The sequence below is a fragment of the Pristis pectinata genome, chromosome 41 (assembly GCF_009764475.1).
Source record: "Pristis pectinata isolate sPriPec2 chromosome 41, sPriPec2.1.pri, whole genome shotgun sequence".
Taxonomy (NCBI): Eukaryota; Metazoa; Chordata; class Chondrichthyes; order Rhinopristiformes; family Pristidae; genus Pristis; species Pristis pectinata.
In genome coordinates, this window is record NC_067444.1 from 4,384,311 (window position 1) to 4,410,882 (window position 26,572).

At 44.7% G+C, this 26,572-nt stretch overlaps 1 protein-coding gene across 1 annotated transcript in view; it reads left to right on the top strand.

Annotated features, from left to right (window-relative positions):
• Nucleotides 1-4,265: 4,265 nt before the first annotated feature.
• LOC127587592 (immunoglobulin superfamily member 1-like) overlaps nt 4,266-26,572 on the top strand; it is a 73,943-nt gene continuing 51,636 nt past the window's right edge. The window contains exon 1 of the mRNA XM_052046002.1: nt 4,266-4,355. Within this exon, the coding sequence (XP_051901962.1) occupies nt 4,325-4,355 (31 nt within the window). The 5' untranslated portion in view covers nt 4,266-4,324. The remainder of the gene's footprint in view (nt 4,356-26,572) is intronic.

Genomic DNA, 26,572 nt, shown 5'->3' on the forward strand with positions numbered 1-26,572 from the left:
TCCACGTATAATCGTATCCAATACTTGCAACCTCCGGCTTCAAATACCAATCTCTCGTATCTCTTGTTTATATACCTTTGAAAAAAATGCAATTTCAACATTGCTTCGTGATTACGAATTTTCGACCAGAAATGTTTTGTACTCTTAACTGAGACCTGATTGCTGCTCTGTACGAGGTCCATGAAATATTTTAAGAAATATATGCTTTTTAGCGCTTCAACTATTTTGCAATGTGTAATGACTTGACACCCTTATCATTTCATCAAATTGCTCCAACGACATAGTGTATAATATTCAAGTATATTACTTGACACCCTTATCATTTCATCAAATTGCTCCAACGACATAGTGTATAATATTCAAGTATATTACTTGACACTCTTATCATTTCATCAAATTGCTCCAACGACATAGTGTATAATATTCAAGTATATTACTTGACACCCTTATCATTTCATCAAATTGCTCCAACGACATAGTGTATAATATTCAAGTATATTACTTGACACCCTTATCATTTCATCAAATTGCTCCAACGACATAGTGTATAATATTCAAGTATATTACTTGACACCCTTATCATTTCATCAAATTGCTCCAACGACATAGTGTATAATATTCAAGTATATTACTTGACACCTTTATCATTTCATCAAATTGCTCCAACGACATTGTGTATAATATTCAAGTATATTACTTGACACCCTTATCATTTCATCAAATTGCTCCAACGACATTGTGTATAATATTCAAGTATATTAATTGACACCCTTATCATTTCATCAAATTGCTCCAACGACATTGTGTATAATATTCAAGTATATTACTTGACACCCTTATCATTTCATCAAATTGCTCCAACGATATAGTGTATAATATTCAAGTATACCTTCAGCGAGCGAATCATAGAAAAATGTAGCACAGAAAGCTGCCGTTTCCTTATAAGACAATTTTATGAACTGTTTCCCAGCTATCGATACTTCAGCTAAGACTCTTTCCACCATGCATGTACAAACCATTTCGTGGACTATCCACTTAAAGCAGCTACACTTCCGTTCATTTGTCAATCAAACAGCTGGCCTTTGTGACGGGTGGGGAGGGGAAGGTTACATGTCTTTTAATTGGATTATTTATGTCAGCATGGGAGATAGATGGGACTTATTAACTGTAGACCAGTGATCGTGGAGGTACCTTAAATCTTGAATGCGTTCTTATTGCCCCTTGTTTCCGGGCTTTGGAACAGACGTGAAGTAAACAAGTAAACTAAGTGTCCCCGCGTTACATCTTTCTATAATTCATGCATCGCTACCAACGCTCGTATTTTAAAAGTAAATTAACCTCACCTCCCGTTTCATTTTTTGAATTGTTTCCCAGCTGTCGAGACTTCAGCTAAGACTAAGACCTCACTTGGGGTACTGTGTGCAGTTTTGGACTCCTGATTTAAGAAAGGTTGTGCTAACGTTGGAGAGGGTTCAGAGAAGATTCACTCCGATGATTCCAGGAATGAGAGTGTTAACATTAGAGGAACGTTTGACGGTTCTTGGGTTGTACTCCTTGGAGTTCAGAAGAATGAGGGGGGGGGGGCCTTATAGAAATATTTCGAATGTTTAAAGGCCTGGACAGAGCAGATGTGGCAAAGTTGTTCCTCATGGTAGGGGAGTCTAGTACAAGAGGGTACGACTTCAGGATTGAAGGGCGCCCATTCAGAACAGAGATGCCGAGAAATTTCTTTAGCCAGAGAGTAGTGAATTGGTGAAATTTGTTACCATGGGCGGCTGTGGAGGGAAAGTGATTGAGTGTATTTAAGGAAGAGATTGATATGTATCTGAATAGCCAGGTCATCAAAAGTTGTGGTGAGAAGGCGGGAGAGTGGGGCTAAATGGGAGAACGGATCAGCTCATGATCGAATGGCGGAGTAGACTCGATGGGCCTGACTTCTGCTTCTGTACAAATAGGTCGTGGGAGGGATAGGAAGGGTCATTCTGGTATGATTCTGCAGACCTTGCGTGTGCATCGTGTGTTGTAGATGTCCAAGATGGAGGGAAGAGGTTCTCCAGTGATAATTGTGTTCATTGTATCAACTGGATCAATAAAGTGTTATTATCAAAGCAAATGCATTTAAAAGACATTCACAGGCGTCTCTGAACACGATACCCGAATAAGAGTGTGATTCAAAACCACATATTATCAACCACCATCAGAGTCTTTTCAAGAAAGTGGCTTGGGATTTGAATGCATGAAACCGACCGGACAAAAATGAGCAAATTAACACGGTAATGCGCCTTGTGAATGGAATCTTAGAACCTAAAACTAAGAGTGTTACATATTGTGGGAGAAACTGTCGTGTATGAGTTCTCGCCCGATGCTAAAGAGATGTCTTTTTCTTTCCTTTCCAATTTGGGATATGGGAAGGAGCCGCCATGAAACGTGATGCGGACACAAACATCAAATTCCCGCCGAGCGGGGTGAAACTTGAACCGACACTGTTCCAGTGGGTACATTGGTGGGAGTTTGGGTCAGTGGCTTCGGTTGGGACAGAAGAGATGTCACTTCGTAAGAAGGCAAAATACTGTTGGCACATTGTATAAACAGATCTTCACATTTAATGCATTTGGATTAACGCATTTACCCCAATCGTGCATGTCAATACACGTTCGAAACTCCCCGGGCTATTTTGTTTCGTTTGTTTCTGCTGAGTACTCGCTGAAAGGTACTTAACAGCTGTGGCAGAAAATGGTCCGTTGCAATGACGTGGATGTGCTGAGTTCAATTTCAATTCCACCCAACTGGAAAATAGGTGTTTAATGTCAATCATTCAAGCCATTAACCAAGCTTGCATCTGAATATGCTACTTTCAACATTTGTCTATTCGGGTTTGAAATGGTCACTTGACCCAGCCACTCAGGAGATACCATTAATATTTGCAGAATCTGAAATACAATACTTCGATCCAGTGCAAACTCCAGTAGTGGGAAGAATCACTAACTTAATATTGATATTGGTATTGGTTTATTATTGTCACTTGTACCGAGGTACAGTGAAAAACTTGTCTTGCATACCGATCGTACAGATCAATTCATTACACAGTGTAGCTACATTGGGTTAGTACGGAGTACATTGAGGCAGTACAGAGTGCACTGAGGTAGTACAGAGTGCATTGAGGTAGTACAGAATGCATTGATGTAGTACAGGTTAAACAATAACAGTACAGAGTAAAATGTCACAGCTACAGATAAAATGCAGTGCAATAAGGTGCAAGGTCACAACAAGGTAGATCGTGAGGTCAGAGTCTATCTCATCGTATAAGGGAACCGGTCAATAGTCTTGTCACCGTGGGGTAGAAGCTGTCCTTAAGTCTGATGGTACGTGCCCTCAGGCTCCTGTATCTTCTACCCGATGGAAGATGATACAAGAGGGAATGACCCGAGTGGGTAGGGTCTTTGATTATGCCGGCTGCTTCACCAAGACAGCGATAGGTAAAGACAGAGTTCAAGGAGGGGAGGTTGGTGTCCATGATGTGATGTGTCCAGAACTCTCTGCAGTTTCTTGCTGTCCTGGGCAGAGCAGTTGCCGTACCAAGCAGTGGACTGTGAATTGCGAGCAAGACAGCCAATTGTTGCGAATTAATTCCATCCTTCTCTCTCAAGGTTCGAGCAAACCAGTGCAGAAAGTTAATCGCCTTCTTGCATTCAAAACACCCAGTTTCACAGGAAAGCTTTGAACACTCATGCCCCGGATTGCAAAATATTCCGAAATGGTACTCGGAGCAATTATCAGGAGATAAATTTGTTAATCGGTCCCTATTTACTTATTGTGGGAGAGACTGCCTTCTGTGTTTTTAATCCGGATTTGCTGTGTTCGTTTTCAACTGTAGCGAGTACAAGCAGAGGCTCATAATCCGTTTCAATTGGCAGATAGATAATCACCGCTGAAAGACAAGGGAGTCTTGAAAAACTGCAGTGGGAGAAGTGTTATTGTTAGATCATATCAGGAGAATCAGAATCGTAACCGACACGCAAGACCATACACGCCCTCACTGGAAATATTTCATTCTTCAATCATGGGGCTCAACCAACAAAGTATAACCAAGTTTTGGACTATTCGTCCCTCCCACCTTGGATAACGAAGTGAGAACTTATTCCCCTGCAGATCAATGGGCCACTTCTGAAATATTTCACGCTATTTCCTGACCTGCGGGGTCACGTGACCATGTCAAAATCCACTTCCGCCACCTTTTCCTCAAACCCTTCGGGTATGAGCAAAAAACTCTCAGGGCGCCCTCCCACACAGAGACGAGAGATGTTGTAGCAGCAACCCGCAGACAATGACGACCACCACTTTGATTCTGTTGCTCGGTGAGTCATGAAATAATCTTTTGTCTCAATTAATGTATTCAGTTCCTGTGAAATCTATACACTATTGGTATTGGTTTATTACTGTCTTATAGTACGTTTCAGTGAGACTGTTCTATGCTAATTCAGTCGATAAAAGCAAAGACCAGTTTGATAAGAAGTAACACTGTCTGAATTCAATGCATAATTTTGCTCTATTACCTTTTTATTTGAAATGGATGCATTCAGATGTGGATCAGAGTCTTCGATCGCCATGCTCATCGTTGTTTTACTCCCTTTTTGCTAATTCACATTGAACGCAGAATCTTTCATTCTAGTTTTAATTCGTTGTGGTAAAATTGAAACACAAATTCGGTTCTTGCGTTGACAACACACGGCTGAATTGTTCACTCCATCAATGGAGATGCACAGTGCATTTTGGCGGGAGAAATGCGAAACCCTTGACCTTCCTCGAAAAGAGGATTTTGCCGAAGGCCACTTTTAGAATTGGTATTGGTTTATTATTGTCACTTGTACCGAGGTACAGTGAAAAGCTTGCCTTCCAAACCGATCGGACAGGTCATTTCATCACCTAGTGCAGTTACACTGAGTTGGTACAGAGTGCTTTGATGTAGTACAGGTAAAAACAATTACAGTACAGAGTAAAGTGTCACAGCTACAGAAAAAGTGCAGTGCAATAAGGTGCAAAGTCACAACAAGGTAGACCATGAGGTCAGAGTCCATCTAATCGTATAAGGGAACCGTTCAATAGTCTTGTCACAGTGGGGTAGAAGCTGTCCTTAAGTGTGGTGGTACGTGCGCTCAGGCTCCTGTATCTTCTACCCGATGGAAGAGGAGAGAAGAGAGAACGTCCCGGGTGGGAGGGGTCTTTGATTATGCCGGCTGCTTCACCAAGAGAACGAGAGGTAAAGAGGCTGGTGTCCGTGAAGAGCTGGGCCGTGTCCACAACTCTCTGCAGTTTCTTGCGGTCCCGGGAAGAGCAAGTTTCCGTACCAAGCCTTGAAACACACAGGTAGGATGCTTTCTATGGTGCATCGGTAAAAGTTGGTGAGAGTCAAAGGGGACGTGCCGAATTTCTTTCGCCTCCTGAGGAAGTAGAGGGGCTGGTGAGCTTTCTTGGCCGTGGCATCTACGTGACTACGTGACTTGACCACGACACTGGAGGTCTTGGAACATCGTGGTGGATCAAACCACGTCAACAGCAGAGTGGAAGAATTCACACACTTTGAATTTCTGGGACTCATGGGAGAGGATGATTCGGAAGTCCGCAATGATGGAGAATGGGAGGAGGGTCGTGTAGAATAACAAAAATAGGTTTCGATATACAAAAAAAAACATCTCATTCAGTTCCTTGTAATTAAAACTCGGAAAGAAATGAATGAATGAAATGCAGAAAAGCATGAAACAAGCAAACAGAATTATCACGAATTTCTGCTTAAGTGCTTTTCAACATCTGGTCGTGTGTACATACAAGGGGAAGACAGGGTCAATGTTGACGCCAATCATCCTCCACGACCACTATTGCAACCACTCCACCCAAGCACCCCACCCCCTGGCCGCAATCGTACAATGCACTGCAGCGGAACACATGATTTCAGTCCCGTGTCAATGTATGTTCGCATTTTCAGTGCAACTGGAGAGATAACCAGGGTTTGAAATGCTCTCCAGTAGCCACTGAATATTATACAGAAAATTGCTTCTTTTAAAAGTTCTGACCGAACTCTCTGCGTCGTGGGTCAAGTTCCGCTTTCTTGTTTTTGTTTCCTTTGAACGCTGTTCTCAGTTAAAACCGCTACCTTCCGTTGTGATGTTGTAACGATGTTATCAACAACAACCAGGTTTCCTTGATCTTGTTTGTTCTTTGTCTTTTATTCCATCTTAACTGAAGTCTCTTTCTTACTGTCGTGAGCGCGCATGTATAAATCTACAGCAGCAAAGCGTCTCTGCTTAAAATACTCAGGCAATACCGAGCATTAAGAATGTACTTAAGTGCATTTGCTCATTATGAGTGCTGTGATCATCGGCCTGGTTTGGCGAGATCCATGACTTCAAGGGAACGCATTGCACTTTCCTGCCAATTCAGCTCATGATTTATTTGTCAAACATAAATTCGGTCCAGTCACATTTCCCAGCGATACTGCTTCATCCATGACTGACAGAGAACCAACGCTGAACGTGCAGTTGTGTGTGGCTAAGAAGTAGGCGCATTGCGTAAAACATGCACTATTGATGGCAAGACCCTTAACAGTGTTGAAGAGTAGAGAGACCTTGGGGTGCAAGTACATGGCTCATTGAGAGTGGTTAAACTGGTCGATCGGGTGGTTGAGAAGGCTAATAGAATGCTTGCTTTCATTAATCGAGGTACTGAGGCTAGGATTCCAGAAGTTCATCTCTATAAAACTCTGGTTAGGCCGCATTTAGAGTATTGCGTGCAATTCTGGTCACCTCACTACAGGAAGGAAGTCGAGGGTTTAGAGAGGGTGCAGAGGAGGTTTACCAGGATGCTGCCTGTATTAGAAGGCATGTGCTATCAGGAGAGGCTGGACAAACTTGGGCTATTTTCTCTGGAGCGGCGGAGGCTGAGGGGTGATCTGCTGGAACTGTATAACATGATGAGGGGCATAGGTAGGATGACCAAGCAATATCTTTTTCCCATTGATGAGCGATCCAATACCAGAGGACGTGCATTTAAGATGAGAGGGGCTAGGTTCAGAAGAGAAACGAGGGATGTTTTTTACTGAGAGAGTGGTGGATGCCTGGAATGCGTTGCCTGATCGGGTGGTGGAAGCAAATTCAGTGGGGGCTTTTATGAGGGGGTTGGATGCGCACATGAATGAGAGGAAAATGGAGGGATATGGACATTCTGTAGGTTGGAGGGATTAGCTATGTCGGCACAACATTGTGGACCGAAGGGCCTGTTCTGTGCTGTACTGTTCTATGTTCTGTTATATGAAAGGCACTGCAACCAGGAGTGCCTTTCATATAACAACCTTCACTGACTGTTTGCCACATGCGTAAAATCGACATTTCTGGGCACGGCCGAACATACATTCAATGCATTTGGGAGTCATAAAATCGTACAGCACATAAACAGGTCACTCGGTCTAACCTATCCACGCCGACCACTGGACACCCGTTGGTATTAGTCCCGTCGCCCAGTACATAGTCCATAGCCCTATTACGTAACCCACTGAAATGTTCATCTACACTCATCTTAAATGCTTTCAGCTACCCAGCTTCAACCACTCACTCTCTCAGGCACGGCATTCCAGTCTAAAGCCCAAGGCCAGTTACCTTCCCTCATAACCTTCGCCACTTTAGTTTAACACCTTCTCGACAGACCTGGCTCTTGGGGTCACAGCGGCACCAGTGGCCACCCGATGCAAGTGCAGGAACCAGAGGAAACCCTCGAGCAACATAAATGCGACCTGATCTTCTGCATGTTTCGATTTATGGACTCACAGAGCAACACAGCACAGCTACGGGCCCTTCGGCACAACCAGTCCATGCCGACCGCGTTGTCCACAAGGCTATTTCCAATTCCCTGCATTCGGCCCATATCTCTCCAAGCTCTTCCCTTCCATGTGTAAAAGATAACTGGAAATAGAAGAGTTAAACTGGACATGTGAGGGTTAATGGTGTACAGCTATTATTCCTGCAACCATAGCGTGATATTGCTTCAACTATGGTGTGACTATAGTTATGGCTACAGGTTTTGCAGGTGCTGGTGAGAAACAAAGAAACCGTTGAAGGCATATCTTGCTGTGCTAAAAGTTTGCTGTAATCAAATGCCCTAGTATGTGCAACTTCGCACGGATTAAGTATAAAAGGAGGAGCACTGACCTGTAAATCTCTGAGTGAAGATCAGTGCAGAGCTCGGGTTACACTGTTTACTCTTTCTCTGTATCCCTTACTCCCTCTGGCGCTAACATAATAAAGCATTAATTAAACGCTCCTTGGTTCTGCTGTTGTCTGATAAATTTCAATGCGGGTCGACTTTCACACATGTACCTACCGAAGTGTTTCTCAAATGATATTATTGCACCTGCCTCAATAACTTACTCTGGTTTATTCCATATACTTACCACCTTCGGCGTGGAAAAGTTGCCTCCCAGGTCGCTTTTCAATCTTCCCCCTCTCACCCTAAACCAATGTCAAGATACACCCTCTAACTTTGGACTCCCCAAACCTGGTGAAAAGGCTGTTACTTCTCCGTCTTTTCTACCAGATTTCCCGCAGATGGAAACTTGCTTTGTCTCTTTCCAATTATCTTTGAGTGGTAGAGTCTGTGCAGGTGGGTGGGAGGGGAGAGTTTATGAAAGTTGAAGAGATTGAAATGGTTGATGAGTATCAGTGCGAATGAACACTGTTGTGCACTGACTAAGAACATAGGGCTCTACAGCACAGTACAGACACTGCGGCCCACAATGTTGTGCCGGCATTTTATCCTGCTCTAAGTCTATCTAATCCTTCCCTCCCACAAACCCCCCTATTTTTCTTGTTGGCTGAAAGGGATGTTTCCATTCCCTTCTCACAAAATCCGATCGTGTCATAGAATGGCGGATCTCAGCAACAACCCCTTAGGTCCACGACGTCCGAGCGGGCTATTTCTTTTGCCAATCCACACTAATTCCATTTTCTTGCATTGGGACGGCAGCTTTCTATCCCCTGCCTTTTCAAGTGTCTGCATAAAACATCATTAAACACTATTAATGATTGCATGTAATCCCCCCACCTCCACTGGCAACGCATTCCGGATATCAATACTTTTTGGGGGTTTCACCCTTTACGGTCATTGTAAGCCTGTGCAAGGTTACTTAGATGCACCTATCATGGGGAAGTATTTGTTTGCCGACTGTATTGATTTCCCTTATAATTTAATATTTCCCTGATGGATCTTACCTCACCCCCTTTCGCTCCATGGTAGACAAGCCCAGCCTAGCCAATTTCTGCATTCATGTCCTGGCAACATCCCTGTGAATCGCTTCTATATTCTATCCAACGCAACCACATCCTGCAGTGTGGCGAACAGAACTTGCATGCTTTTGGAGCGTGGCAATAAATCGCAGGGAGAACGTGCAAAATTCCACGCAATATTCAACCAAAAAGGGCAGGATTGAATTTGCGTCACTCGATTCTGAGAGACAGCGGCTCGATTCTGTCCGCCGTTGTGACCCGTCCCCCACCAATCCGCATCCCCGAACTCTGTGCAAAACCAATAAGGGGGAAAAGAAACATCTGACGCAGCACAGTATGAATGTGACTGTTTTGTCCTCAGAACTCTTTGTATTGTGTTGAGGGACAAGTTCTGTTTTAATAGAATAAACTCTCCTCCCATTTACAAGATGCTTCTTACGTGCTGGCATTTATCTGCCTGGACCTTTCAGTACGACGTAATCTGACCCTTACTGTTTTTTTAAAAAAATTATTTCTACTTCAGCTTTAGAATCTTCCTGAAAGTCATGAGAATTAATCTGTGAAACCTGTGGAAACAAACATTCTTGCTGAGCATATTCAGTTATTAGTGAATTCTGAGAATGTAGGAAGCCCACCTTCGCTCTTTCAAGGAACAGATCTTTCGCCCAACTCGTCCATCCCGACCAAGATGTCTATCTGAGCTAGTCCAATGTTTGGCCTATATCCGCCGAGACCCATTCTATTGATGTACGTGCCCACATGTCTTTTAATTATTGTTCTTCTTGCCGCCACAGGGACTTCCCCTTACAGCTGGTACAATACAACAACCGCACTATGTGGGGAAAAAATGTTTCTCAGATCCCTATTAAAACTTTCCCCTCTCATTGTAAATCTATTCGCTCTCGATTTAGACTCCCCCTATCCTTGGAAAGAAACTGTGGCCATCCACCATACGTACGCCCCTCATTATGTGATACATCTCATTAAGGTCACCACTTAACATCCTCCGCTTCAGGGAAAGAAAACGTCCCGGCTTGTCCAGACACTCACTGTAACTCAAACCTTCCAGTGCCGGTGTCTGATCCTCACGAATCATTTCTGACCCCCTTCGAGGTTCATGACATCCTTCCGACAGCTTGGCGGACAGAACTTCACACGATGGCTGCTGGTGAAAACCACTGAGGTATAAGAAGTCATATTTGGCGGAGAGAGAGGCGCATAGGACATATCGCAGTACAACACTGGAACAAACCAGTCGGCCCACGATGTCTGTGCCGAGCATGATGCCTAATTAAAGTAATCCCCGCATTTTTAATCCATATTCCTTATCCCTGCGTATTCATGCGCCCAGCCAAAAGCGTCTTAAACGCCTCTAACGTATCGGCTTCCACGACCACCCTTGGCAGCGCATTCCAGGTCCTTACCACTCTCTGTGTAAAAATACTTGGCCTCGCAAACCCCCTTTAAACTTTCCACCTATCACCTTAAAACCACGCCCTTCGGTATTCTATATTTCTATTCTGTGATAAAAGATTCTGGTTGTCTATCCTACCCATGCCTCTCATAATTTTATAAATTTCTGTCAGGTCTCCCCTTAGCCTCCAACGCACCAGCGAAAACAATGCAAGTTTATGTTATTGGTATTGCATTGGCTACTTATTGTCACTTGCACCGAGGTACAGTGAAAAACTTTGTCTTGCATACCGTTCGTACAGATCAGTTCATTGCACAGTACATTGAGGTAGTGAAGAGTGCACTGAGGTAGCACGGAGTGCATTGAGGTAGAACAGGGTGCATTGAGGTAGTACGGGGTAAAAATAATAACAAAATACAGAGTAAAGCGTTACAACTACAAGGAAATGCATTTAAGGTAGACAATAAGGTGTAAGGTCAAACAAGGTAGATTTTGAGGTCAAGAGTCCATCTCATCATATAAGGGAACCGTTCAATAGTCTTATCACAGTGGGGGTAGAAGCTGTCCTTGAGCCTGGTGGTATGTATACAACCTCTCTTTGTAGCTCACACCCTCTAATTCAGGCAGCATCCTGTTTGGCCTCTTCTGAACACTCTCCAAAGCCTGAACATCCTTCCTGTAACGGGCGACCAGAACTGCACGTTATTTTCCAAGTGTGGCCTAACCAAAATTTTATGCAACTGCATCCTGACTCCCTGACTCTTATTCGCTATGCCCCTAGAGATGGAGGTAAGCATGCCGTACGCGTTCGTTGCCACTCTCTGTTTGCTTTGCTATTTCAGGGAGATAGAGACTTGGAACTCCAAAATCCCTCTGTACGTCAATGCTGTTAAGGGTCATGCCATGAACAGTACACTTTCCCCTTACTCCTGACCTCTCAAAGTGCAATGCCTCACACTTGGCCGGATTAAACTCCAACTGCTGTTCCTCCGCTCATATCTGTCACGGATCTGCATCCTGTTCATTATCCACAACGCCACCAGTTTTTTGTCCCCCCAAAACCTGCAAACCAACTCACTTGCATTACCGTGCAAGTCATGTATATATACCACTACCCACTGTTATTTCCACGAAGCAAATTCTGAACCTAACTATCAGTTCACGCTGGATCCGGTGCACCTTAATTTTACCGATCAATCTACTATGAGGAAACTTGTCAAGCGCCCCACTAGAGTCTATGTAGAGAACATCCACTGCCCGACCCGCATCAATTACCTCGATTCACCTCCTCAAAAACTCAGTGAAGATTGTAAGGTCTGAGCCGTCCCGCAGAAAGCAAGTTGACTGCTCATAATTAGTCCATGTCTTTCCAAATGTGGGTGAATCCTATCCCCAAGAATCCTCTCCAATAGTTCCCCTACCACTGAATGTGAGGCTTACTGGCCTATAATATCCTGGATTATCTGTATTACCCTCCCTTAAAAATGGACACCATTGGTTATTGTCCAATTCTACCAGATCTCGCCTGTTCCCAGAGAGGATACAAAGATCTTCGTCAAAACCCCAGCAATCTCCTCTCTTGCTTCTGGAAACACCTTCGGACAGGTCCGATATCCAACTCCATGTTATTCATGACACCCAGCACCATCTCCTTCTTGATATCAAAATGGCGTAGCTTGTTAGGATACCCACAGGGATCCCAGTATGACCTATGTCCTCTCTTCAGTGAATACCGATGCAAAACATCTGTTTCGTACTCCGCTGCCATCGTCTTGACACCACGTACACATAGAACATAGAATATAGCACACTGCAGCACAGTACAGGCCCTTCTACCCACGATGTTATGCCGACATTTTGTCCTACTCTAAGATCTATCTAACCCTTCCCTCCTGTTCAGTTCTGGTCGCCTTATTGTAGGGAGGATGTGGAAGCTTTAGAGAGGGTACAGAGGATATTTACCAGTATGCTGCCTGGATTGGAGAGCATGTGATATGAGGATAGGTCGAGAAAGCTGCGGCTTTTCTCTTTGGAGGGAAGGAGTATGAGAGATGACTTCATGGTGGTGTACAAGATAATAAGAGGCATAGATCGAGTGGACAGTCGGAGACTTTTTCCCAGGGCGACAATGGCTAACACGAGGGGACTTAATTTTAAGGTGATTGGAGGAAGGTATAAGGGGGATGTCAGGGGTAAGTTTTTTACACAGAGAGTGGTGGGTGTGTGGAACGCACTGCCTGCAGATGTTGTGGGGGCAGATATTAGAGACATTTAAGAGACTCTTAGATAGACACATGAATGACAGAAAAATAAGGCCTATGTGGGAGGGAAGGGTTAGATAGATCTTAGAGCAGGATAATATGTCAGCACAACATTGTGGGCCGAAGGGCCTGTACTGTGCTGTAGTGTTCTGTGTTCTATGTTCCCACCAATGCCTCCACATTTCGCCTGATGTTCTGGTTACCACCACTTGTCACTCCTGTCTAAGTTCTCCAGAGTAGCACTGGAGAACCTCCCTGTAAGGATATTGAAACCCGTCTGGTTCAGCTACCTCTTGTAAAGGTCCTACCTGCTCTGGAAGAGAGCCAATTACAAAATCCGAGATCAATTCACATGCAGGTCCGGTTGTTAACCCGTGGGTTTGTTCATTCGTAGTTCTGCTGTTTTAACTGGTCCTTCAACAGAATTTCATTTAATCTGCCATTACTATCTTAGCGTGGCCAGGTCGGTGAACTTGCTCTCTGGACCAAATGAGATGCCTGTAATTTGCAATTTCTTTTTTGTTCACCCACGCGCCCTCGAATCAGGTGAAGTTGGAATAAGGCGAACATCTCCATATTTTCTTCAGTATTAGTGAAAGAGGCCCATACTTTGAAAAGCACTGTCCCATACGAATCTCTGAATATATGCCATGCAAATTACACGTGGTTTGGGTCGTAATCTAGGTACTTCTTAAACTTTGCGCCAGATATTTAGAATTTGAACCACGACTGCTCACACTCCTTCTTGGGATTCTCGTTCATTGTCCTGTTTATGTCACTGGAACCTACCTGGACCACACAGACCACATGCACCACAACAGTTCACTCAGGGAATTCTGTTGCATTTTCACTTCAGCATTGATCTCTTTTGAAGCCGAAAGATGGGGGGAGAGAGAGAGTGAGAGACAGAGACAGAGAAAGAGACAGAGACAGACAGACAGACCGACAGAGAGAGAGAGAGAGAGAGAGAGAGAGAGAGAGAGAGAGAGAGAGAGAGAGAGAGAGAGAGAGAGAGAGTGAGAGAGAGAGAGAGAGAGAGAGAGAGATACAGGGAGAGAGACAGGGAGGGAGAGAGACAGAGACAGACAGAAAGACAGAGATTGAGACAGAGAGAAAAAGAGAGACAGAGAGAGATAGGGAGACAGAGGCGGAGAGAGAAACATATAGACAGAGAGTCGGCTGGGGGGAAGGCAGAGAGAGTCAGTGAGAGCAATGAGAGAGAGGAGGGAAAGAGAGTCAACGAGAGGAGGAGAGGAAGAGAAGTTTGCGGCAAAATTTTACGAGCTATGGAACGTCGAAAACGAAGAGAAATAGTCGAGGAGAGAGAGAGAGGAAGAGGCAGAGCGAAAGTCAGTGGTCAACGGGTAGAGATAGTCAATGGCGGAGAGAGGGAGGGAGAGAGAGGACAGAGAGAGAGAGAGATGTTTGGTACCATTGAACAGAACTGGAAAATTGTGGCAAATTGAGAAAATAAGTTAGTTTCAGGCAGAAGAGAGTGTGGGAAATGGAGGGGAGGAAACACGAGAATAAATTTGACGGTGATATTCTTTTACTCTGCAGTAGACACGCTGAATTCATTTTTACTTCACCATGTTAAATGGATTCCTGAGGCACCGCGTTGTGCTTGGTTTGTTACTTCTTGCTGTAGTCTGACCTAACGCAACCGTCGGCTAAAGGAGCAATGTAAGAACTCTTTCAATGGAGGTGACATATTTCTGGGCTGAAACCGGGTTTCTGTTCAGAGCTTTTGCTGTTGGAGAAAAATTGAGAAATGAAGGATATGCAGCACAGAAAGAGAGCTCTGTTTCCTTTATGGTAGCCAACGCCCTCTTTTCTCTCCATATCAACCTAGACTTCTGCTGCCTTATTAACCTGGTTTTCCATCTTGTTTCCTGTTCCAATCATCGCAGGTGCCGAACTAAACTACTCTTGTGGTTCAGTGGTTCACACTGAGCCGACATTCTGAACGAAAACATTTCTGTGGAATTCGTTTCTGAATAAATAGAAATAAATTTTAAAACATAGGGTCATGCTTAGTGTTGACATCTGTGGTGTGTCGAGCATTTGATATTTTAACTGGATAAAGAGCTGAGCTGTTGCTCTTGCTGTATACCACAGAAGTAGAGACATAGGAAATATAGAACAGAAGGAAACCAATAATATATCTATATATCAATAATCTCTCTCTCTCTCTCTCTCTCTCTCTATCTATAAATCAATCTATCTATCTATCTATCTATCTATCTATCTATCTATCTATCTATCTATCTATCTATCTATCTATCTATCTATCTATCTATCTATCTATCTATCTATCTATCTATCTATCTATCTATCTATCTATCGTTACATACACAATCTCTCTCTCTCTCTCTCTCTCTCTCTCTCTCTCTCTCACACACACACACACACACACACACACAAAGAGAGAACATTTCAGCACAGGCATAGGTCTTCGGCCCACGATGTCAATTCCGACCCTGATGCGAACTTAAACTAATCCAAATGCCTGCACATGATCCATATACTTCCATTCCCTGCACGTTTATTTACCTGTCCAAATGCCTATTTAACGTCACTATCGTACCTGGGTGCATCAGCTCCCCTAGCAGAACGGTCCAGGAATCTACCACTTTTGTGTGAAAAAATGCCCCGCCTCGCAAATCTCCATTCAACTTCCCCTCTTTCACCTTAAAGCAACGTCCCCTGGAAATTGACTTTTCAGCCCGGGAAAAAAAAATCCCTGACTTTCTACCATATCCAAACCTCTCATAATTTTATAAATTTCGATCCTCACAGCTGCTACTCTCTGGTCCATGCAACATCCAGACGAACCTGTTCTGCACCCTCTCCAAAGCCACTACCCGTTTCCTGTTATACGCCGACCAGGAGTGCAGGCGGTATCCCGAAAATGACCCAATACAACTTTAACACAGCTACAATATGACTTCTCGACGTTTTAAGGCAAGCATGCCGTACGGCTTCTTCACTGCCCTATCTACTTGTGTTGCCACGTTCAATACAACATCGTGTGTTGTTATGTACTTGAATCTCAAGATCACTCAATACTCCTTAGGGCCCTCCAACAGAAATATCGAGGGGTACAAGTACCTAGCTCTCTGAAAGTGGAGACAGATGCGGACAGACAAGCGAAGAATGGATTTAGCACGATCGCTTCATCGATCGGGGCATTGAGTACATGGGTTGGGATGTCATGTTAGCGCTTCCCAGGAGGTTGGTGAGACCACATGTGGAGTATTGTCTGCTGTTCTGGTCTCCTCGCTATCGGAAGAATGTTATTTAAGCTGGGAAGCGTGCAAAACAAATGATTCAAGAGGACCTTCCGGGACTGGAGGGCTTGAGTTACACGGAGAGGATGGTTTGGCTGGGACTTTCCCCGGAGCGTCGGAGAGTAAGGGTCGAGCTGACAGACGAATATAATGTCAAAAGGGAGTGTAGATAATGTGGATTGTCATAACCTTTTTCCAGGGTAAAGGGAACAGACACACGCACACACGCACACATATGCATATACACACACACTCTGAGCAAAACAAGCGCACACACACAAGCACACACATTGAGCAAAACACAGACATGCACCCTGAATAAGAGACACACATGCACACACACCAAGAGAAAGACATCGGGAGACAGTGAGGAAGGAAGAGATGATATACTTAGAGCACAGGGAAGGAGAATAAGGAGGAGAAACCAGATTAGAGACATCCAAGAAATGGCAGGCAAGGGGAGAGAGAAATCAGAAGGAATTGAATTGGTTTCAGATTGTCACTTGTACTGAGGTACAGGCAGGGTAGCGTAGCAGTTAGCGTAACGCTATTCCAGCGCCAGGGACCAGGGTTCAATTCCAGCCGTTCTCTGTAAGGATGTTGTACGTTCTCCCTCCGTGTGTCTGCGTGGGTTTCCTCCGGGTGCTCCGGTTTCCTCCCACATTCCAAAGACGTACGGGTCAGGACGTTGCGGGCGTGTCATGTTGGTGCCAGAAGCGTGGCGACGCTTGCGGGCTGCCCCCAGAACACTCTACGCAAAAGATGCATTTCATTGTGTGTTTCGATGTACATGTGACTAATAGTTTTTTTTTATCGTATCTAAAACCAGAGGATATAGATTGAAGGTAGGAATGCAAAGATTTGCAAGGGAGCTGAGTGCAAAGTACTTCACACACAGGGTGCTGAGTGAATGGAACGAGCAGACAGAAGAAGCTGCAGAGCGGGTCGGATGACAATGTTTAAAAGACAGTTGGACAGCCACAGAGAGAGAGAAAAGTTTGAGTGCGATGTGGACCAAACGCAGGCAGTTTGGACCATCTTGGTCGGCATGAGCGGGTTGGGCCGGCGATCCCTTTCCGCGATATGACTCTCTGAACCTATGACTCTTATTTACTGCTTAAGGCCTGTATTGCTTTCAGCCAGTTGTTTGTTTTGACAGCCAGTTCCTCATTTTTCTTGAGTTGGCGTTCTTCTGAACTAAAACCTCTTCTGTCCGCACTGCAAACAGTTCATTGAGCTTCCGGATAGAAAGGAGATCTGTCTGCTTCTTACTTCATTCGAGGAACGCCACAACCTGTCTGGACCTCAATCCATCTGCCTTTTGCCCGCCCATGTGATCAGCACAGCGCCTTGTCGATTCTCCGACCTCCATTAACAAAGAACTGCAGAGAGATTGTGTGAAATGCCCTTGATTTTCAGGAAATATTGTGGAAGATTTAACCTTATTCTTAGTCAAACCATCGGACCATAAAAGAAATGTCCATAATTTGGCCATTCGGCCCATAACTTCCGAACCCGTACGTATCGAGACTGCTCGGTCATCAGGCATGGTAGTGTAGCGGTTACCGTAACGGTATTACAGCGCCAGCGACCCGGGTTCAATTCCAGCAGCTGTCTGTAAGGAGTTTGTTCGTTCTCCCCCGTGTGTCTGCGTGGGTTTCCTCCGGGTGCTCCCACATCCCAAAGACGCACAGGTTAGGAAGTTATAGGCAGTTAGAGTACTGTGTCCAGTTCTGGTGGCTTCATTATAGGAAGGATGTGGAGGCGTTGGAAAGGGTGCAGAGGAGATTTACAAGGATGCTGCCTGGATTAGAGAGTATGGATTATGAGGAGAGACTAGGGCTTTACTCATTGGAGAGAAGGAGGATCTAGGGCTTTACTCATTGGAGAGAAGGAGGATGAGAGGAGACATGATGGAGGTGTACAAAATATTGAGAGGAATAGATAGAGCGGACAGCCAGCGCCGCTTTTCCAGGGCACCGATGCTCAATACAAGAGGGCATGGCTTTAAGGCAATGGGTAGGAAGTTCAAGAGAGACGTCAGAGGGAAGTTTGCCACTCAGAGAGCTGTTGGTACATGGAATGCGCTGCCTGGGGTGGTGGTGGAGGCTGATACGTTGAGCAAGTTCAAGAGATTGTTAGATAAGCATCTGGAGGAATTTAAAATAGAAGGATATGTGTGAGTTAGATAGTCTTAGGAGTGGTTTGAGGGTCGGAGCAACATGGTGGGCCGGAAGGCCTGTATTGTGCTGTATTGTTCTATGGTTCTATGATGCAATGTTGACGCCAGAATTGTGGCGACACTTGCGGGTCGCCACCAGAACACTCTACGCAAAAGATGCATTTCACTGTCTGTTTCGATGTACACCTGACTGATAAAGATATCTTATATTATTCTTCATGGGCCAAACCACGAGGGGAGTAGATAAGTCGAACGGTCACGGTCTCCCCCCCCCCCCCCCCCGGTAGAGGAGTGTAAAACTAGAGGGCACAACGTTTAAGGCGATAGGGGCAGAGGTTTAAAAGGGGGACCTGAGGGGCAACCTTTTCACACAGAGTGTGGTGGGTACGAAGGGGAAATAGAGAAGATAGGTGGTTTACCAAGGGCATAGAACATAGAGCGTAGTGTAGCGGTCAGCCTAACGCTCTACAGCGCCAGCCACCCCAGTTTAATTCCGGCCGCTGTCTGTAAGGGGTTTGTACGTTCTCCCCCCGTGTGTCTGCGTGGGTTTCCTCCGGGTGCTCCGGTTTCCTCCCACATTCAAAAGACGTACGGGTCAGGAAGTTGCGGACGTGCTATGTTGGCGCCTGAATCGTGGCGACACTTGCAGGACACCCCAGTATACTCTACACAAAGGTGCATTTCACTGTGTGTTTCGATGTACACGTGACTGATAAAGATATATTATCTTATTTTATTTCAACCCCATTCTGCCAACTTCTCCCTGTAACCCCTAAATCCCTGAGCAATCAGGAAACTGTCAATCTCTGCCCAATGACTTGGCTCCAAAGCCTGCTGTGGCAAGCATATCCACGGTTACACCACCTTCTGGCTCAAGAAATTCCTCCTCATCTCAATTTTAATGGGATATCCCTTTATTCTGAGCTTGTACCCTCGGAAACAAGAACGTCCTGTTTGTGGAAACATCATCTCCACGTCCACTATATCCAGGTCTTTCAGTATCCGGTGGGTTTCAATGAGATCCCAGCTCATCCTTCTGAACTACATTGAGTACTGGCCCAGAGACATCATATGTTAAGCCTTTTTTCCCCTGGAATCATTCTGGTCCCTCCTCTGGACCCTGCTGAAGGACAACGAATCCTTCCCCAGATACAGGGCCGAAAATTGCTCACAATATCCCAAATGTGGTCTGACAAACGTTTCATAAAGTCTCAGCAGTGAATCCTGGCTTTTGGCTTCTGGAAATGCCTGCTGACATTGAATTTGCCTTCTTTATTGCCGAGACGAACTTAACCTGAAGGGAATTCTGACCTGGGACACTCATGTGTGTTTGCACCTCCGATCTCTGAATTCCCTCCCCAATTAGAAAAGCGTCCAATTTGGAATAATGTCTCCTTGCATGCTTGGAAGTGATTATTCCTGCCAGGAAGATAAGATAACATCATTACTGAACCCATTACCGCGCTTTCCACAAATCCAAATGAATGTGTGAATTCATGTTGACCAACTCGTTGTTCACACTCCAACACGGCCATGATCAAAGGGGGTTTCGGGGGCATTGTTTTGCTGCTGAGGGCCAGAAAAAACTCCAGTTTCTTTGGTATCCAAAGAATGGGAAATGCAGTCAATGGAGACAGAATGCTTCAAACAGACAGGAAGTATTACACAAGCCATTAAATACGTTGTTAGTTTTGCTCTGGCAAGTTCTTCATTCTTTGAATTCTGAAGTAAAACCGCAAAGTTACGTATTGAAAACAGTTCTTTGACCTTCCCGATAGAAACCACATTGTTCTGCTTTTCTTTTACTTTGTTTGAGTTATTGTTTTCTGATGCTGCTTTTTTTAGACGTTACTTTATGGGTTTTCAGAAGAGTGCGTGAGAGCACCAGAAGACTGTTTCTGCAGAAAATATTGAAGTACTGCTTGGTTGTGAAAATGCATTTTATGTGCCTCTCTGCTCTGTATTTACAAAGACACAACACCGAGATATTGATTTGCACATTGGGCAGAGGCCACCTCCTTTCAAGAAACATAGTATTAAGGATTAGAGACTTTAGGCACAAGAATAATGTCTGCAGCATTTCACGAAGTAACGATCATCTCAATAAAACTCAGTTATTTGCATTTCACAAGAAACCTGGAACGCAAGTTAAAAAATTACACAGCAAATCCAATGCAACTGACCGTAAGGATGCTCTCAGAGGAACTCAAGTTGTTTCCGACCTACCTTAGAATCTGATATGAAAATAGGTCAACCTGTTGATCTAAATGCAACTTCTGAGGTTTCGCAATGGAGGAGGGTTTGGCAGTCAGGCAATTAAATCAAATGATACGTAGACAGATAGAGTTATGATGTTATATTGGCATATAAACAGAGAGAGAGAGAGAGAGAGAGAGAGAGAGAGAGAGAGAGAGAGAGAGAGAGAGAGAGAAAGAGAGAGAGAGATAAGGATAGATAGAGAGATAGAGATAGATAGATAGATAGATAGATAGATAGATAGATAGATAGATAGATAGATAGATAGATAGAGAGATAGAGAGATAGAGAGACAGATAGATAAATTGAGAGATAGAGAGAGAGAGAGAGAGAGAGAGAGAGAGAGAGAGAGAGAGAGAGAGAGAGAGAGAGAGAGAGAGAGGTTATGGGCCATGACTGGGAAAAAAGTTCCTGAGTTTTCTGAATATTGAACAAGATTTATTATCAGCATGTAACGACGAAAATGGCCAGTAAGTGTCCACTGCATGAGGTGTATGACAAACACAGTGGGCCTCAGATTGAGTGCCACGCAAATGGTCGTTACATTAAATAGGGCAAACACAATTGCCTCTCCTATACCACGGTATGTTGCCATTTGTTCACAGAAGCAAACTGAAAGTGCAAGGATTATCGTAGATTTAGGAGCAAAAGTCTTGTGAACTGCTGCGGGGACCATTGTTGATGCCGTTGAATGGCAACCAAAAACTCGTCCCACAGATACTTTCTACTGCATTTTACTGGGCGGTGGGTGCATGGAATGATCTGCCAGAGGAAGTAGCAGGGGCTAGCAAAATTGCACCATTTAACCTACATTTGGACAGCTTCATGCATCGGAAACGTTCAGGAGGATGTGCGCTAAAGGCAGGCCAACGGGAGTATCTTGGATGAACATCTTTGGTGGCCTGGGCGACTTGAGCCAAAAGGCCTGTTTCCGTGTCGGATCACCCTGTGACTTCAATGACTGCACACCTTTATCTCATAACAGACCCCCCCCCAAAGTGCAACACCACACAGCTGTCTGGCCCTAACGTCATCTGCCCTTTCCTCGCCCGTATGATTAACAGAACACTTTGTCGCGTTTCCGCCTTCCAGTAACAAAGAACTGCAGAGCGATGATGTGAAATAACCACGATTTTAAGGAATTTTTCTGGCAGATTTAACATTATTCTTAATAAGACCATAACACCATAACATGTAGGAGAATAATCTATCCATTCGTCTCATCGAGTCTGCTTCGCCATTAATATTGGCTGATTTTTTTTCAACCGCATTGTCCCCGAAACCCTAAACCCACTTACCAATCAGGAACCTATCAACCAGATACTCGACTTCAAACTTCCGAACCAGATACCACAGCAGGAACCTAATCAAACTCTGACTTAAATACACCCTCATCAATTGGCCTCCCACAGATTCCTCAAAACGAATTCCACAGGTTCACCACCATCTGGTTAAAGAAATTCTTCCTCATCTCAGTTTTAAAGGGATGTGTCTTTGTTCTGAAGCTGCGCCGACTAACGGACACATCCTCTGCACGTCCGCTCTATTGAGCCCTGTTCAGTAACCCGTAGGTTTCAATGAGATCCCCTATCATCCTTCGAATCTCCATCCAGTACAGGTCCAGAGACTTCAAGCACTCATCATGTGTCTAGCCTTTCTTTCCTTGGAACATTCTTGTGAACCTCCTCTGGACCTTCCTCAGTCCCAGCACATACTTCCTTTGATACTGAGCCCAAAATTGCTCTCAATATTCCGAATGCGGTCTGACCAACTCCTAAACAAGCCTCAGCAGTAGATCCTTGCGTTTGATTCTGGACCCCTATTAATGAATGCTGATATTGCATATCCCTTCTTTACCACCGATTCAGTCTCCGAGTTAACCAAAAGGGAATTCTGAACAAGAACTCCCATAGAACCATAGAACCATAGAAAACTACAGCACAGAAAACAGGCCATTCGGCTCTTCTAGTCTGTGCCGAAACATTATTCTGCTAGTCCCAGTTATCTGCCCCCAGCCCATACCCCTCCAGACCTCTCCCGTCCATGTATCTATCCAATTTACTCTTAAAAGTTAAGAGCGAGCCCGCATTTACCACATCAGATGGCAGCCCATTCCACACTCCCACCACTCTCTGAGTGAAGAAGTTCCCTCTAACGCTCCCCCTAAACCATTCCCCCTTCATCCTAAAGCCATGCCCTCTCGTACTTATCTCTCCTAATCTAGGTGGAAAGAGCCTACTTGCATTAACTCTGTCTATGCCCCTCATCATTTTGTAAATCTCTATCATATCTCCCCTCATTCTTCTCCGCTCCAAGAAATAAAGTCCTAACATGCTCAATCTTGCCCTGTAACTCAACTCCTGAAGACCCGGCAACATTCTTGTACATCTCCTCTGCACTCTTTCAATCTTACTGACATCATTCCTGTAGTTCGGCGACCAGAACTGCACGCAATATTCCAAATTTGTTCTCACCAATGACTTATACAACCTCACCAAAACATTCCAACTCCTATACTCAATACTTTGATTTATAAATGCCAGGATGCCAAAAGCCTTTTTTACAACCCTACTGTGACTCTACTTTCAAGGAATTATGTATCTGAACTCCCAGATCCCTTTGTTCCTCCGCACTCCTCAGTGTCCTACCATTTACTGTGTATGTCCTCCCTTGATTTGTCCTTCTAAAATGCAACACCTCACACGTCTCCTTGTTCTTCCGATTTCTGAATTCTATCGCCATTCAGAAAATAGTCTAATTTAGAATAATGCCCCTTGAATGCTTGGAAGTGATAATTCACACCAGCAAGGCAGGTAACGTCACCACTGAACCTCTGATCGCATGCCCCCAGTACAAACTCTCACACATGCTCGTTCAGCAACGCGTGTTTCTCCCTCAAACATTGCCAGGATCAGTAGTGGCTTGCACCCGAGGGCCAGTAAAGTTCCGTATATTTGCTTGTTCAGAAGAACATAGAACAGTACAGCACAGAAAACGCCCTTCGGCCCACAATGTTGTGCCGACATAGCTAATCCCTTCTCCCTGCAGAGTGACCATATTTCTTCATTTTCCTCTCATGCATGCGCCCATCGAAGTCCATCTTAAAAGCCCCCGATGAATTTTCCTCCACCACCCAATTAGGCAACGCATTTCAGGCATCTCACACTCTTTCAGTAAAAAAAAACTTACCCCTGACCCTCTCACCTCCTCTGATCCTACCTCCTCAAATGCACGCCCTCTGGTATTGGATCGCTCAATAATGGGGAAAAAGATATTACCTGTCCACCCGATCTATGCCCCTCATAATTTTATACACTCACAACAGATCACTCCTCAGCCTCTGCTGCTCCAGAGAAAAGAGCCCAAGTTTGTCCAGCCTCTCCTGATAGCACATGCCCTCTAATCCAGGCAGCGTCCTGGTAAACCTTCTCTGCACCATCTCTAAAGCCTCGACATCCTTCCCGTAGTGAGGTGACCAGAATTGCACGCAATACTCTAAATACGGCCTAACCAGAGTTTTATAGAGATGAACTTCTTGAATCCTAGTCTCAGTACCTCGATTAATGAAAACAAGCATTCCAGAAACCACCCTATCTACCTATGTAGCCACTTTCAATGAGCCATGGAATTGCATCCCAAGGTCTCTCTGCTCTTCAACACTGTTAAGGGTCTTGTCTTTAGTGTGTACTGCTTCTTGACATTGGTTTCACCAATGTGCAACACGTCACATTTATCTGGGTTAGACTCCATCTGCCAATTCTCTGCCCGCACATGCAACTGATCCATATCACGCTGTATCCAGCGCCGGATTTCTACACTATTCACAGCACCACCAACATTGAAAAGAATGCAAGATACAATAAGTGGAGGCAAAATTTTTCACACAGACAAAAAATACTCCACTTAAGTTGTAAAATGTATTGTCTATTTGCACTGAGCCAGTTTATTGTTTTGATGGCAAGTTCTCATTCTTTGAATCCGTGTTCTTCTGAAGTAAAGCTACAACTTTCCGTGATGCAAACAGTTCTTTGACTTTCTCGATAAAAAGTCAGCGAACGAATCTAAGTGGACCATGTTGACCACAGCAGATGATTAAGGGAAATTTGTTGCACTTTCCCTTCATAATTGTTCACGTTTTCAGACATCGAGAGAAGAGAGGGGGCAGCGTGGGTGGGGGGGAGGGAGACTGTCCTCTCTTTACCAGGCTGTCGGACTGGTCGAAAGTAGGATACGAAAGTCGGTACTTGGATTGCTGCTTTTCGTGATTTTTATCAATGACTTGGATGAGGGAGTAGAAGGGTGGTTTGGCAAGATTGCAGACGACACAAAGGTCGGTGGTGTTGTGGATAGTGTGGAGAATTGTCGAAGATTGCAGAGGGCCATTCATAGAATGCAGAGCCCTGCTGAGGAGTGGAAGATGAAGTTCAATCCGGAGAAGTGTGAGGTGGTGCACTTTGGAAGGACAAACTCCAAGGCAGAGTACAAAGTTAATGGCAGGATTCTGGGTAGTGTGGAGGAGCAGAGGGATCTGGGAGTTCATATCCACAGATGCCTGAAAGTAGCCTCACAGGTGGACAGGGTAGTTAAGAAAGCTTATGGGATGTTAGAATTCATAAGTCGTGGGATCGAGTTTAAGAGGCGCGAGGTAATGATGCAGCTCGACAAAACTATGGGTAGACCACACTTGGAGTACCGTGTCCTGTTCTGGTCACCTCATTATAGGAAGGATATGGAAGGGTTGGAAAGGGTGCAGAGGAGATTTACCAGGATGCTGCCTGGTTCAGAGAGTATGCACTGTGAGGAGAGACTTAGGACTTTACTCTTTGGAGAGAAAGAGGATGAGAGGAGACATGATAGAGGTGTACAACATATGAAGTGGAGTAGATAGAGTGGACACCCAGCGCCTCTTTCTCGGGGCAACAATGCTCAATACAAGAGGGCATGGCTTTAAAGTAATATGTGGGAAGTTCAAGGGAAATATCAGCGGAAAGTTTTTTACCCAGAGCGTGTTTGGGCCATGGAATGCGCTGTCTGGGGTGGTGGTGGAGGCAGGTACATCGATCAAATTCAAGAGATTGCTAGATAAGCATATGGAGGAATTTTAAATAGAGCGATATGTGGGAGGAAGGGGTTAAATAGTCTTCGGCGACGCTTAACGGTCAGCACAACATTGTGGGCCGAAGGGCCTGTATTGTGCCGTACTGTTCCATGATTCTATGATTCTGTGAAAGTAGGCTCATAAAGATACTGTAAATGCCATGAATTGTGAACTGTGAAGGCCTGCGGTCAAGTGCGAAGCAAGTGGGTTATTGTACAAATATTTGTTGTCATACAACAGGGTAGGTTGATGTCCGTTCCTGGAAGAAAAACGGAGAGTCTAAATAAGTGGTTCCTCGTATGTTTTGGTGTCTGTAACTTGTGATTTGCTGCAGGGTCGTTTGTTGGAGACAGTGGTTCCCACAAATGCGGCCCAAGAATTATTTTTCCTGAATTTCACTGGGCGGTGGGTATAAGGTACCAGCTGCCAGAGGAAGTAGCAGAGGCGCGTACAATTGCGACACCTGAACTACATTTGGACGTGTGCATGGTTAGGAAATGTTTCGTGGACATAGGCCTAATGCAGGCAAACTGGGCTTACCCAGGAAGACATCTTGGCCCGCATGGACGAGTTTGGCCGAAGATCCTGTTTCCGTGCTGTATAACCCTGTGACTCCACATCTTGGCAATATACTCGTTCCAGTGCTCGCAATCATATCCTTGATACTCATTTGTTCTTTATATCGCAATAGAACATGGCAGATGGAGTTCAAACCAGATTAAGTGAAATGGTTCCTTTTACTAGGTCAAATATGATGGCAGAATATAGTATTAATGGTGGAGAACCAGAGGGATCTTGGGTT